At 41.8% G+C, this 15,157-nt stretch overlaps 6 protein-coding genes across 6 annotated transcripts; 3 read left to right on the top strand and 3 right to left on the bottom strand.

Annotated features, from left to right (window-relative positions):
• Positions 1-945: 945 nt before the first annotated feature.
• ATC70_003327 (uncharacterized protein) lies at positions 946-5,750 on the bottom strand (the record flags this gene model as incomplete). Its single annotated transcript, XM_064822689.1, has 10 exons — positions 946-1,231; positions 1,288-1,454; positions 1,518-1,676; positions 1,734-1,903; positions 1,963-3,424; positions 3,483-4,112; positions 4,170-4,256; positions 4,319-4,913; positions 4,970-5,650; positions 5,716-5,750. 10 exons carry the CDS (start codon positions 5,748-5,750, stop codon positions 946-948), a joined length of 4,272 nt encoding a protein of 1,423 aa, XP_064679289.1.
• Positions 5,751-6,849: 1,099 nt separating this feature from the next.
• ATC70_003328 (uncharacterized protein) lies at positions 6,850-7,280 on the top strand (the record flags this gene model as incomplete). The annotated part of the gene is made up of 2 exons (XM_064822690.1): positions 6,850-7,198; positions 7,252-7,280. 2 exons carry the CDS (start codon positions 6,850-6,852, stop codon positions 7,278-7,280), a joined length of 378 nt encoding a protein of 125 aa, XP_064679290.1.
• A 251-nt stretch (positions 7,281-7,531) lies between these two features.
• On the top strand, positions 7,532-8,698 carry RPO31 (DNA-directed RNA polymerase III subunit C1 (rpo31); the record flags this gene model as incomplete). The annotated part of the gene is made up of 3 exons (XM_064822691.1): positions 7,532-7,876; positions 7,936-8,316; positions 8,369-8,698. The coding sequence occupies 3 exons, from the start codon at positions 7,532-7,534 to the stop codon at positions 8,696-8,698; spliced, it is 1,056 nt and encodes a 351-aa protein (XP_064679291.1).
• Positions 8,699-9,508: 810 nt separating this feature from the next.
• Positions 9,509-9,981, bottom strand: POL2 (DNA polymerase epsilon catalytic subunit; the record flags this gene model as incomplete). Its single annotated transcript, XM_064822692.1, has 2 exons — positions 9,509-9,823; positions 9,883-9,981. The coding sequence occupies 2 exons, from the start codon at positions 9,979-9,981 to the stop codon at positions 9,509-9,511; spliced, it is 414 nt and encodes a 137-aa protein (XP_064679292.1).
• A 268-nt stretch (positions 9,982-10,249) lies between these two features.
• puf6 (Pumilio y domain member 6) lies at positions 10,250-11,580 on the top strand (the record flags this gene model as incomplete). The annotated part of the gene is made up of 5 exons (XM_064822693.1): positions 10,250-10,274; positions 10,333-10,436; positions 10,491-10,763; positions 10,826-10,984; positions 11,050-11,580. 5 exons carry the CDS (start codon positions 10,250-10,252, stop codon positions 11,578-11,580), a joined length of 1,092 nt encoding a protein of 363 aa, XP_064679293.1.
• Positions 11,581-11,721: 141 nt separating this feature from the next.
• Positions 11,722-13,207, bottom strand: kes1_3 (Oxysterol-binding protein 4; the record flags this gene model as incomplete). Its single annotated transcript, XM_064822694.1, has 4 exons — positions 11,722-12,071; positions 12,237-12,274; positions 12,605-12,799; positions 12,867-13,207. 4 exons carry the CDS (start codon positions 13,205-13,207, stop codon positions 11,722-11,724), a joined length of 924 nt encoding a protein of 307 aa, XP_064679294.1.
• Positions 13,208-15,157: the final 1,950 nt, after the last annotated feature.

A 15,157-nucleotide genomic window follows, 5' to 3' on the forward strand; every position in this document is an offset into this window, starting at 1 on the left:
GTCTAAAATTAAACAAAAACTCCGAAATAGGAGTACGAAATTTCTTTAAACGATTTTGATTGGCTTGTTCGTTGAGCTTTGTATCTGCTCTACCATGTTAATTATATAATGATGCTATGCTGTTTGATGATAATAATCCTTTATGAAGTGTAATATATGCTTTTAAATGGTTATTAAGGGCAGTCTAGGTGTACTAAAGTGCCTTATGCTATATTGAATATGTAGTAGGCATATTATATAGTTCTATTTTCTTTTGGGCTTTCAACTGTTTGATTCATTTTTTATGAAGAAACAGTATAATATTATATAGTATTGTTGGCAGTAGTGGCGAAGACCTTTTTGAGAAGCTTCATTCGTTTATAAATGCCCACAGAAGATTTGGTCCATTCGCAGAAATGAAAATATGTATGAAACATAAAAGTGAATGCTCGTCAGAACGACAGGTGTATGTTATATCGTCAATATATGAAGGATTATTGTAGTTTTGACCTGTTTTTTTATATCATATGCATATGTATATGTATAGACTTTGAATTAATGCTATCCTAATAAGTGAGATGCAAAAGTATATGGGTCTCACCAAGCTAGATAGTGAAATTCATGAGCATTAACCGTGTTGTTGTCGTATTGTGATTGATAGGATGATGGATGATATAGCCACTCAGTGCCATTCAAATTCTTCAATTGCATGTATATAAATCATTCATATTCAGTAAAAGCGATCAGCAATAAAAACACTATTGTGTGTACATGACATGTTTATTTTTATACGAAAAAAAGAAGCGAGCATCTGTGTGTGTATATGAGAGTGAGTGAAGATGAGTATATAAAAGAAAACGGAAGCATAGTTTCATAAGATGACAACAGATTGAATGAATTAAGATATAAAATTATTGAACGAAATGAAGAGGATTTTGATGGCACTATAAGGACAACGACATTTCCTTACGACAGCAGATTTCTTGCCTCATTTTCCATGGATTGTTTTGTTGATTCATCCAATCCCTTTGACCAGCCTGTGGTCGATGACTCCACCCAATCTTCCCATTTGCCTGTTGTTGACGGCGATTCCTTGTTGCCTCGTTGCTTGTTGTTTGCATCGTGAGGACGAACGAATATATCTTCTGAACCAACAATGTAGTACATGTGATAGGTATCTTGATCAATCTTGTATTGAAGTTTGGAGCGAACAAATATCTTGTTCAAATGCTCATCTTGAGGTCGCAGATTACTATCAAGTGCCGTGTTAGAGTTGAGTAATAGCTCAGCTAGAATAGCAATGCTTACCGAGTTAAAAAGGTGGGCTTCATACTTGCTGCATCGATACCTTCAGTTGTGTTCACCCAATCCATATAGCTTGCAACGTAGTCTTCGTATTTATCAGCTGCTGTAGGCTCCAACATGTAGTCGTCTTTGCCAATGAGCTGGATTGTCATGTTTCTAGCATCATTATCCTAAATCAATCTTGTCAGTGTACTTGTGCAAAGCAGCACACACACAAAAAAAAAGACACTTACGAAATTCAATTTGTAAAGATTCTCTTCCGATCCAACAATATCTTCAGCCCTTAATCGATACACAGACAAGATTCTAGGCGACATGGATTCCAGTCCCTTGTCACTGCGGAATAGTCGAATAAGTTCAACTGATTTAGGGTCGACTGTGATGGCTTGAATCTAATGGCAGTGTTTATAAGTGTCATGTCGTGTATGTAAATGAACTATCCACCTTACCTGTTTCACCATGGAATGCACAAGTTTATCAATTGTAAATATGAGGTATGCATCCGTTGTGAAGATATAACGCGTGTGCTCCTCAAAGACTTGCTGGTCAATGTCACCATCAAAGAAACGGTCAATCATTTCGAGGATAGCACTGTAATAGCCCTTGGAGACATCAACATCTAATGAAGCCAGTAAGTCTACTTTCTTCCCCTCGAAATAAAAGCCATATCCATCTTACCATCAAAGCGACTACTGTACAATCCAAGATCACGAGCCACCTTATTGACACGTTTGCCCATGTTGGGGTGCTTCTTCATTTCTTCATCCAATGCGTGCAACTTTGATAGTCTTTCATACAACATTTCATAGAGTCTAAAGAAACAATAAAATGTAGTATTGCAAAAGAAGCTATACAGAATTCTCTTCTTGACACCAGGTGCAATGGCAGCAGCAGCAGCAGCAAACAGTTTATCTCCAGAAGGCTCCTCGTTAGTTTGCAATGGGGAATCAGCAATAGTAGCAGCAGCGGTGTTAACAGCTTCATCGGTTAGGGTAGAAACGACAGTGGTATCAAGCTCAGTTTTGACATCAGCGACTTCTTCTAAAGGTGCAAATGGAGATGGCGAGCGAGAACGCAGCGTCAAGCTGCTTTCATCAAGCGCATTTTGATTCTTTGTAAGCACATCACGCAGAAGGTCCATGGTATGTTCATCTTCGTGGTGATTACGACTTCTACCAGATCTGCGACGTGAAGGAGACTGACTTCTCTTGCGAGGAGAGCGGGCCACATCGGATTCTGATTCCTCCGTGTTGGTTGAATTGTTGTCATCGTCGTCTTCAGCTAAATCATCTTCCTCCACCTCATCTGCATAGTGTGACATACCCTCAGGCACAACATCATCCAGTTGAAAACAGAGTGGTATAAAGGTTTGGATGAACGTACGAATCTTTTCGCGGTCGCTGCTAGTATAGCCGGTTTGTCTGTCAATAAACGAGTAAATAACACGCGTGACATCCTTGAAGATGCCATTGTCGTTGAATGCGAATTTGAATTGATAGCTTTCTTTGCTGTGCATTGCTTTATCGGATCCTCCTTCTTTCATCTTTTTATCGTGTTGCAAATTCTCAATCTCACTGACAAGTGCCTTGGGTGCCATGGCTTTACGATCGTTGCTCTTGAAGGTGATGCCTTGGTAATCCAAAGCTCTGTAAAAGTTCTTTGCGTCCAACTCTCTCCAGATCTTGTTCCATTCACGTTGAGCTCGCTTCCATTCCTCGTCCTTTTGCTTGAGACGTTTCAAGAGGATAGGTATCACTTGAGCAGGGTTTGAGTACAATAACTCGATAATCTCCATACCACGTTCCTTATCGTACACCTTCTTGATGATACGCTCGTAGATGGTGACGGATTGACCGCCTAAACCAGGGCGCAGCTTGAAGTTGGCACGCTCCTCCATGGACATGGCTTCGATACGATGGGCAATAGGCTCCAGCAAGGCAATAACATTCAAATTAGCCTCGATGTTCATATTGTAGTCGTAGCGCTCCTCTTCACAGCGATGCATAGCTTCCTCGTACTGACTCTTCTTGGAAGCGACGAAACCGTCGTCTTCGCTAGCCCAGATAGGATGCGACACATATTCATCATTCAACACTTCCCAAGCAATTTGATCTCTGCCAGAACAAGGTTGATTTTGCCACTACAAGTAACACATGAGTCAATCTGATAACGCATTCAATCATCCCAGACACACTTACATTCTTTGGCACACAACGATAACTTGGACTGTCAGCAGTCGTCTTGCAGTGAGCAAGATCAGGCTTAGGTATAGGATTGGTAGGCTTCTCAATGGGATGATCTTTGGGTTCATAGCCAACAATACTCTTGAACCAATCAAACAGCTCCTTGTTGTTGCCAATAAAAATGCCCACTTGTTCCACCAAGGTGTTCAGATCCAAGATTTGCTGAGTGTACAGATTCAGTGTCTTGAGGAACTCTTCATAGGATGGTTTGTTGCCAATATGCTTGCGGATGCGATCAAACAGCTCAATTTCTTCAGTGGACACAGAGGGTCGAACGGGGTCAAATGGAGAATTGGGGTAGCTGTAAGGATCACGCATGTTGTTTGACAGGATATCACCATTCTCCTTGTAGAGCTTGTTCTTTTTGGATTGTGTATTGTTGACTCGCTTCTTCTTTCCAGGTGGAAGCATGCTGTTGTTGGAAGCATTGTCGATAGCGCTGCGCTTGGAACCGCTGTAGTACGATGGCGAGATGGAATCAAACAGTACACTGGCAGGCTGGCCAGTGATATCAGGCAGGAATTGCTTAAATTCATCCAATAAATCAGGTGCGCCATTGAACAAGAACTGGACATGTGCATAAACCTGGGCAACATATAAAAGTCAGCATCACATCTCGTCTGTGGGCGTGTTGTATTTTACCTCCTGAATAGGTTTTTGATCTTTTTGATAGGTCTGAAGAATCTCTAGGAACTGCTTGTACACTTCAGGATCACCAGAAAATCGGTTCTAGTCATACAACATTCGGTAAACAACATGAACACGCATACACACAGACTCTGTGCACTTACCTTGATCTTGTTGACATAGTTGATCGCATGATTGAACTCAACAGGGGAACGTTTCTCGGTGGGAGCAGAGGGCTGAGTTGGACTATGATGAAGAGGAGGAGGCACAGGCGCACGATTATGCTGACTAGGTGGTGGAGGAGGCGGTTGGTAAATGGACTGACTCATCATGGATTGTGGGTGTGATTGTTGAGGCGGTGGTGGTGGGATAGAATGCATCGCATGGGCTGAAGACGCGCCTTGATGTGGTGGGTGATGCATAGAGCTGGATGGAGGTGGAGGTGGCTGATGCATGTGACCATATGGATAGTAAGACTGAGGTGGAGGTGGTGGAGGTGGTTGATGGTGGTGATGCTGCTGTGGATGTCCATGCATGGAGGCAGAATTTTCCGCTTCCATCTGCATTTTGCTGGCAGAACCACCTGTTGTAGTTGTAACACCACTAGGCGTGGTGACAGTAATCAAATCAGGCTCACGAGGATCTGTAGAACATTCAATACGATAGCCTGGAGGCAGAAATGTATTAAATCCCGAAATCAAGGTAGGATGGCCTTTGAACAAAGTGGATACGCGTTCAATCACACCAGGTGTATCAATGCTAGTAGAAGAGAGATGAGTGTTTGCTGCTTGATACGGGTCATCGCACACACTTACGCTTGACTCTTAAAGTCTTTCATTATGTCCAGGAATTGATTATAGACATCAGGATCATCAGAAAAGCGTACTTTGACTTGATCAAGATAGGTCAAAGCGTCTCTGACATTCAAAGGTCGATAGCCACCACCCTGTGATGATGAAGGAGAGGTGGTGGCGGCAGCCGATGAAGCGTTGTTCGTAGTCTGTTGTGGGTGCTGAGATGATGGTTGTGAATGTGGTTGACGATGCTGCTGTATAGGAGATGACTGGATAGATTGTCTCACAATACTTGGTCTACGCTCATTGAAAGGTGGGGTCGCTGTACGAGATGGAATAGGCGGTAATACAGTGCTTGGGCCATTGGCATGATCATTGCTGCTGCTGGAGAGCGAGCTAGCAGGAGGCAGAGTATGGTGGTTGGTGAATGAAGGCGAGGCACTGGTACGAGAAGGAGATAATATGGATGGTAATTCAGTAACTCGTGATGGCGGTGGAGGCAATGGATTGCTCATAGATTGGGCTGCTGATGGTGATGGTTGGCGTTGCTGTTGCTGTTGAGAGCCTCCACTTTGAGCAAGATTGGGTGGTAGAGGAAGATGATGAGAATAAGGTGAAGGCACTGATGGAGTTGTTGCTGCTGCTGGTGGAACAGCACCAGACGTAGGTTGAGAAGATGACTGTGAGCCAACAGATGGCGACCTAGAGTAAGATAAGAAGGATTGATGAGTATGTCTGTGTCTCTTTGAATGATTGCATATATTTACCGTATATTAGGTGGCGGTTGAATAGGGGATGACATAGCTGGATTAAACGTAAGGTAAAGCGGAAAGGAAGGAAGAGGGAGAGGGAAAGGGAGAGGGAGAGGGAAGGTGTGAGGTGAACTTTGAGTTGCTTCTTTTCCTAGGGCCCAGAGGAGTGTAAATGATGACCAATAAGCCACACACAAACGAGCATGGAAGTGTGTGTATCTTGATGTTTGAGAATCCATCATTTGGTTCACATCAAGCACGAGGAGGACATAGATCGTTACAAAGCATTGCTTTTTATCATGCTATTTTACCAGGCAGTTTTTTAGTTTGAAAATGGGGATTTTTCAAGCCATTGGGACAATGCGAATGCTGCTTTAAAATGTGATGGATGTACATTTGGTACATGGCCAACGATAGGGGGGGTGGCAGATGCGTTCAATCATGCAAACAAGCCTTGACGATGTTGAGTCGATAGTGCAGTAGGGCAGTATTCGTTGATTTTATGCTTGAATTAGATGATGAAATGTTGGTATCCGGCTTAATCAGATTATCCAGCATCAAATTAGATTTTCTGATGAAATCTTGTGTAGCACAGCCATACCACCATTGTGTGCAAGTTTATAAATGATCAGAAGATTGGCTGTTCAGTTGGACTAGCAGGAAAGACATTGGCCCTTTGTAGCGCTGTTTTCAAGGCGTTGCATTCGCTCATCTGATAGATCAAAGCAACGACGTGCAGAAGAGTAACCATGAGCTAGAGGAGACGCCGATTTTCATTCTGCTCCATCTGACAGCAAACATCGTGTAAGTATTTAAATTGGCCACCCAAATTTCAAGTGTTCCGAGCAATACAAAAGATCAGCCTGATTTGCAATTCTGCATTTACACATGGCAGAGGATTTAAAGCATTGCCGGATCCACTCTGGGATGGTGATATACTCAAATGCACGGCATGAGCATCTGCTAGGTGCTGATGAGCAGAGGTGGTAGTTGAGAGACAGCTCATTTCCATCTAAATGACCTTGCCATTGAGCAGCACATGTCTCAAATCAATGCGTCTAGTCACGAAGCCAATGCAGATACGCAAAATGTTAAATGTCTCATTCTTTCTTCTCTTCTTCTTTTTCCCTCACTTCTGCACTTTATACTATGTCTTCACAGCCTTTACTAGAACCCGCAGGCAAACGAATCGCACTGCCAGTTCGAGTTGAGCCCAAGGTGTTCTTTGCCAACGAACGAACATTTTTATCATGGTTGAATTTCACAGTGGTGCTGGGTGGATTAGCCATTGGATTACTGAATTTTGGAGATCGCATCAGCCGTCTATCCGCCATGCTGTTTACAGTTACTGCCATGTTTGTGATGCTTTATGCATTATATACCTTTCATTGGAGAGCCACCAAAATTAGAAATAGAGAGGCAGCACCGTACGACGATCGAGTTGGTCCTACCGTTTTATGTATATTTTTGATCATTGCTGTGGCATTTAATTTCTATCGTAAGTTTACATAATAACAGAGTGTGATCTGGCTGGCTAACCTCATCTCACAGTACGCCTGAGGAATCCATCAGAGCCATAAATCCCCGTGCTCAGTGTGTGTGTGTGTATGTGAGTGCTTGATTGTAATACCATGATGAGCAGCAGTGAGAGGGGCTATGAAGCAAAATGACTCACCTTTCATCCACCTCTCGTGTGTTTCTCCGCCTCCCAACCAAATGTTCATATAAGCACATCCCTTCTCTCCCCTTTTTGCGATTATCTAAAATTTTTTTTACTGCTTCTTTCTGCTCTTTGATTTTTTTTTTAATTTAAATAAAACTTTGTCATCGTATGAAAAACACTATCAAGAAGCTGGTTCATGAGCCCGCCCAATTCACACCTCAGGATGCTGAACATGCCATCAACGAAATCATGAAGGGATCTGCTACACCCAGTCAAATATCGGCATTCTTAGTATCACTTAAACTGCAAGGCATGGACAATGATCCTCGTATTGTGGCAGCTTGTGCCACTGCCATGCGTAGTCATGCCAGATTAGTGCCTTACACAGACTATGAGCATTTGACTGGCAATGTCGTCGATATTGTAGGCACAGGCGGCGATGGACATGACACATACAACGTATCCACTACAGCATCCGTAGTTGCAGCAGGAGCAGGTGCCAAAGTAGCCAAGGTAAGCACTGAATCAGCGGCGAGCGATACAAGCAGGGCTGTTGACACATTGTCGGATAGCATGGCAACAGAGCAGCTTCGTCCAAATCAGGCTCTGCTGATCTCATGGAAGCTCACGGATGTCAAATTGCACTCGTCGAACCAAACCAAGTGGCTGGTATCTTGGACAGAACCAACTTTTGCTTTTTATTCTCACAGACATATCACCCTGCCATGAAGCATGTGGCATCATTAAGAAAAGAGATTGCCGTGCCAACCGTGTTCAATATGCTGGGCCCAATGTCAAATCCTGCTCATCCTACTCGTGTGGTGGTTGGCGTCCATTCACCTGAAATCGGAGAACTGATGGCAAATGCGCTCAAATTGACTGGTGTCAAGGAAGCGTTGGTTGTGTGTGGATCAGAGAAATTAGACGAGATCAGTCCAGCAGGCGAGACAAATGTAAGTAACTGAGAGAGTGCTGGATTCTAGTCATCTCATGCCTCTGTCATAGTACTGGAGAATTCATGGCTGTGGAGACATTACAGTGGGATCATTGCATCCTACCCGTGATTTCGGATTACAAACACATCCCTTGTCAGAGGTGAAAGGTGGTGATTGTTTTGAAAATGCAGCAACATTGACTAAATTATTAAACGACGAACTGGAGGAAAACCATCCCATCTTGGATTTTGTGCTGTTGAATGCAGCTGCTTTGTTAGTGGTGTCTGGTGTGGCTACCGACTTCAAGGATGGCGTATCTAAAGCACGTGAATCCGTCAAGAGTGGTGAAGCAAAGAGAGTGTTGGACGCATTCAGACAAGAGACTTTAAATAGTGTTTAATTGGCTTGTCATTAAAGAAACTTTTGCACGAGTTTTGTAATTTGGTGACACATAATATTCGCTTGTGGACACGACTAAATCTCGAGTAGCGTCTTTGGTAGTTGATGTCATTTCAGCATGGCTGCCCAGCAAGCTTACAATAAAAGATAGAGATGTATAGTTTAGAGTGTAAATAGTAACACATGTGTTGGTCCTAATGTGAATCAGTGCACAGTGGTCTTGAATGAAGGCATGTTGGTCGTCGAGAGGCTATAAAGGTGTTGAATAGCTTGCCATGAAAGAAGTTTGCAATATATACTAGGCAAGTTACCTGGCTGTGTTTCATCAGTTGATTGAAATGATAAGCATCTACATTTTTCACGCTAATTTGGCACGGGAAATAAGCTTGAAGGATCACTTGGCTGGATGAGATCGACAGCGAGTCTTTTTCCAGAGTTATTTTTAGTAACATTACCCAAATATTTAACAGCCCGTTTCACACACAAATGAAGAACATACCAAACCATGATAATTTTTTTTCATCAAGCCATTCAATCGAGCACGTTTCTGTGGAGAGGGTTTGTGTTCCCTGCTGGTAGTTGCAGTACACTCTCAATGTCGACTGGATATCATCCATCGTGGTGTCTGGCAGTAAATCAAAGCAGAGAAACAGGCGCTGATACTCGTCATTGCTGCATTTGTTGAGACATGTCGTTTCAGGCAGGAATCTGTTGGGTAAGCAGCAGAGATGTGCGTGCTGTATGCTGGTTTGTCTGTGTAGAGGTACAGGAATTTAGGTTAAATGCAGTCTATTTACATAAAGAGACACACTTACAATGCATGGCATGTTGCTTGAAGCCACACTCGTCTGTTCATGATCCATCCACGGCACTGCGTTACTTCATAGCCCTGCTGCTGCTGCTGCTGCTGCTGCTGCTGCTGCTGCTGCTGCTTTGGTACGGTGGTGGGCGATTGGACTTGACTACTAAAGGTAGCGGCAGGGGAGGCCAAGATGGGTATCAGAGCATCTTGCTGATTGTTCAGCGAGATGCGCTGCTTTCTGGGCATGTTCTCAGTCAGTGCATGAACAAGATGGTATTGTAATACCTGCTGTGATTCTTGCAGCAACGTTCTTTTTACTGTTTTCTACATCAAGCAAAGAAACGCGTGTCAATTGTGTGTCTTGTGTACGCTTGTGCTATTACCTTTTGCACAATCAGACGCTTCTGCTTTTGACATGCGACTAGTTTATCCTGTATGATACGGTACGCGTGCTTGAGCTCTTGTGCAGCAGTCGGGTCCATGGCTAGGAAGGGAAGCAAGTGATCTGCAAGGCTGCTGTGTGTTTTGGGAGAGAGGATGCTCAATAAAGAGAGAATTGTGACACTATGTACTTGGGTGATATTAGTTTCTTTCTGAGCTTGGTTTCTATTTCATTTGATTAAAAGGGTCTGTGCTACAGAATTGGTATAAAATAGATCCATTTTCCAAAATTTCCCTTTCTTTCTCCTTTCTTTTCTCTTTTCCTCTTTTCTTTGATTCATCTTTGTTTCTTGTCATATCTCTTATAAAATGAAGGCTCTTATTCTCGTTGGTGGTAAGTGGTAGCCATGTCCTTTGATGCTGTTCTTGTTGACTTACATTCCTCACGACAGGCTTTGGTACTCGTCTCAGACCTCTTACCCTCACTCTCCCTAAACCCCTCGTTGAGTTTGCCAACAGACCCATGATTCTTCATCAAATCGAAAGTCTTGCAAAGGTATTTTCAGACCAAAGACGCTGCCATTGTCTGTAAATAGTAACGTCATTTTAGGCTGGTGTCACCGATATTGTCTTGGCTGTAAACTACAGACCTGAAATCATGGTTGCTGCTTTGAAAGAGTATGAAAAGGAATATGGCGTCAACATCACCTTTTCTGTCGAGACTGAACCTCTTGGTACCGCTGGTCCTTTGGCTTTGGCTAGAGAGATCCTTGGTAAGGACGACTCTCCCTTCTTTGTCTTGAACAGTGATGTTATCTGTGATTATCCATTTGAGCAAATCAGGGATTTCCATCAATCTCATGGTAATGAGGGTACAATCATTGTAAGTGCATTTTGCCTGGAAGTTTAGTTTATATCAACTAAACACGTGCTATACTTGTCTAGGTTACCAAAGTCGATGATCCCTCCAAGTATGGTGTCGTTGTTAACCACGCTGAATCATCAAAGATTGAGCGATTCGTTGAGAAGCCCCAACAATTCATCAGCAACAAGATTAATGCTGGTATTTACATTTTCAACCCTTCTGTTTTGGAACGTATTGAGGTAAGATTTACAGCATTCTTTTTATTTTTGGAACCGCGTGATTTTAATCTTGTTTTTATATTTAGTTGAAACCCACTTCAATCGAAAAGGAAATCTTTCCCAATATTGCTAGAGATGGTGAACTTCATACATTTGATTTGGATGGTTTCTGGATGGATGTGGGTCAGCCCAAGGATTATTTGACTGGTACCTGTCTCTACCTCTCTCATTTAGCAAAGAGCAAGCCTCAAGAGCTCGCTAATCCCACTCTGGATTATGTGTATAAGGGCAATGTGATTGTGCATCCCTCTGCAAAGATCGGTAAGGATTGTCGCATTGGTCCCAATGTGGTTATTGGCCCTAATGCTGTCATTGGTGATGGTGTTCGTCTTCAACGCTGTGTTATCATGGAGGGTGCCAAGGTCAAGGATTTCGCCTGGGTTCAATCTAGCATTGTTGGATGGCATTCCTCCATTGGCCGCTGGTCCAGATTAGAAGGTTGCTCGGTCTTGGGCGATGATGTTACCATTAGCGATGAAATCTATGTCAATGGCGGATCCATCTTGCCTCACAAGACCATTTCAGCAAACATCACTGAACCTCAAATTATCATGTAAATATCCCTTTCGTCCTTTTTATTTCTCTATCATTTTTATTTTTTGGTTCTTTTTTTTTTTTTTTATATTTCAATCGCATATATATCTTTCTTTCTCTCTTAAAAACCCTCCCTACTTAATAAACAAACACCCAAGCCTACATTAAACATCCATCATATGAAACGATTTCACCCAAGGGTCTGATTCTATATCCGACATCTTCATACGCAATGACGGATCCTTTTGAAGCAGTTTGGAGATAAAGTTTTGAGCATGCACACTGATATCAATGGGGAATTCCAATGGAGCTTCGGCGATTCGTCTGTAGGCTTTTTCTAGATCTCGAGAGGCAACCTTGTCTGTTTCAAAGGGTGGTCTACCTACCAACAATTCATAGCAGAGGATACCCAAAGCCCAGGCATCCACAGATTCGTTGTGCGTGTCTCTCTTGATCATCTCTGGTGGTAGGTAGTCCAATGTACCACAAAATGTAGTGCGTCTATTGGGCTCATCTATTAGCTTGATATTAATGCTACCTTTTTGAGTTTTACCGTGGTTTTGGATCATAAACTGCCCAGCCAAAGTCTGCTATTTTTAGGCCACCTTCTTTGCTAATTAATACTGCCAAGATTCAATATCTTTAATTCATTTGTATGCTTATATCGCGGGTGCCTTACTGTTTTCCAACTTGATGTCACGATGGAACACGCCAAGCCTATGCATATAAGCCAAAGCATCTGCAATCTCTAGCACATACTATTTTTTTAAAAAAAAAAAAGAAAAAGAAAGCGCGAGATCAGCCATACATTTGTTAGATCAAACTCTATGAGGGCTATATTTACATTTACAGTTTCGGCTTCGCTGAATCTTTTAAATGTTTCTAGGCATGTATACAAATCGCTATCACCGGCATATTCGAGAACAAGATAGACATTGTCTTGGTTATGAAAGTAGCCGTAGAGTCGAGTTATATTTGGATGACTATCCGAGAATTCATGTTTAAAATAGACCCCCTCCCATTTGAATCAGCTATGTCATATCTTACTTGAGATGTCCTTGGATTTCGATCTCTCGCTTCAAGAAGGGAATCACTTCAGCTTCTTCTAGCTCCTGTTTCCTAAGGATTTTGAGTGCTACCAACTGTCCAGATCGTTTTTCTTTGGCAAGATACACTGAACCGAACCTTCCCATGCCTAGATTACGTCCCACTACAAAATCATTGATAGTCCAATTGGATCGTCTTTGCAGCAGAATAGAATGTTTGTTATTTTAGAAACGACTAATTGTTTGCTTCTTCATCAACTTACTGTGTAAATGACGGTAGTGGCGGTCTTGATTGATTTGATGCATAAAAAGCTGGATCCTCTTCCACGTTGACCACTTGCTCGTTGATAGAAAAGATTCGTCTCACGGCCGGCGAGTCCATGTAGTCTGACTTCTCATCAAAGCCCTCATCCGCCTCTAATGCAATTTGATAGTAAAAATTGGATCGTCTCTGTTTGGCATAATTGATATTGCTTGGCACATCTTTTATTGCGTTGTGATTGATAGATGATGCCTGTATGCGTCTTGGGGTATAATCTACGTAATTTGACAATGATGCAGTTGTTTGAGAGGTTGGGCGAGTGGGTGATTTGAATGCTTCCATGATGACAAAAGAATTCAGACTGATGCAAACGCGCAACACTCAAAACAAGAGAGCAATAACCTTAAAATCCCATTGTCCCTCTCTTTTCTGTGACGTTTTTGAAGTCAAGGTCCAAATCCAAGCATCAAACAAAGTCTATATGTAATGTGAAATATCATCATTAAAGAACCATTTCAGTTGTAATGCCAATTCATAAACCAAGGCCGAAAGCATTGGCATAAACATTGGGGAGGCTTCTTATTTCTTATTGGAACCAATTTGTTTCTTTCCATCATTAATCAAGTCTCTCTTTTTGTTGTGATCTAAAAGCAAAAGATATACCACAACAGCAGTAATATATAAAGCGCTTCATCTGTTTCCATTTCTCTTTTATTTTTCTCTATCTCTTTATCACGCATCGTTTCAACCATGATTTGTAACAGAAACAAGCTCTTCCTATTCATGCTTTTATTGTATAGTTTGATTTCAACATCGAATGCTGCAGGTAGGCTCAACATTGGATTTCGATCTCTCAAGCTCAACCATTTTTTTTTTTTGAAAGGCAGAGCATGTATAGTTGGACTAGACGATTGTCCTGATGGTGAGACTTGTATTGTACAAGAAGGAGACTACGGCCATTGTGGATGATTCTACCATGTTCTATAGCAAAATACCTACTAGCTTGACAAGTGACACTATATTTTGTATAGAATAAACTCGGACAATTCTTTTCATGCATGATGACACAAATATATCATTTTCTCAAAGCTTTCATATAGACAAAGATCTTGTTTGGCTTTGGTTTCAATGTTGAAGCACTCTATACTCAAATCAGCGATGCTGATAATCTTTCCAAAGTAAGGCTTAAATGCAGTCGTTTTGAAAATGATCTGCTCAATTGAGGTTATCTCTGATGAAATGCTCAACATATATGCTCTCCATGAGTTGTGATTGTAATATGCGTTTCTTGTGCATTGCATTTCCCGCTAAAATTCTATCCTGATTATTTGGGAGAGCATTGTATTGGGAAAAAATTTACAAGTGCCTACCCTCTTCCTGTACCCCAATGCTGCCATTAAAAGCATGGATGTCTCATTTCAACAACGAGGCTAGCATGCCAAAGGACAGATATGATGATCCAAAGACACGATTTAAAGGGCTAGCCAATGGTATATATTACTTTTATGCTTAAAGCACATGGCCGCGTACTTGCAATTCATTACATCTACAGCTGAATATACTGCATTTTAGGAATAGGCTGTGCTTTCCTAGCCATCTTTGTACTAATAGCAATGATAATCGAGGCTTATGCTATGCATTTATCATAGCAATATGAAAAAGGCCATCATGTAGTATTCTTCATAACCAAGAGCGAACAAATCATTCCGTGATTGCCAAATAACTGGCCCTCCAATGCATGAACTCAATATGACAAGCTTCATCTTAAATTCATGTATAGTTCTCTGAAAATCTGATAATGAATAAACATGATTGCTATGTTTTCCAAATACTCATTTTGAGCGGATAGCAAACAGAGCAAAAGCATCTGGAAATCATTACCAAGGAGCACTCCATTGAACAATTCAAAAATCGAGGAGTTTTCCTTCTCCAAACGCTCTAAAAATTTCAAGTATTCTTTAAGATAGCTCATTATTTTGCTTTCCCTGATGCAGCAAGCTCCTCCAAATCACACTTTGTTTGTGACATTTGCATATGCTAAATCTCGAGAGCGCTTTATAATCAACGGGACATCTAGTATTAGGCTCTCCTGGCACCTACGGTAGTGTACTACTGTACCTACCATATGACTTTCCTCCCCCAACATCATAATATCAAGTTTAAAGGACATCCTTTACGTGCCGCTGTTTAATGCATGCTAGATCAAATGATTGCACCTTAATTTATGCTTAAATAAAGAAGGTCTTAAATCGTATTCACTTGGCTATTATACCCTTTTATTGCATAAACAAA

This window comes from Mucor velutinosus (genome assembly GCF_035048745.1).
Source record: "Mucor velutinosus strain NIH1002 chromosome Unknown tig00000165, whole genome shotgun sequence".
NCBI classification, from domain to species: Eukaryota; Fungi; Mucoromycota; class Mucoromycetes; order Mucorales; family Mucoraceae; genus Mucor; species Mucor velutinosus.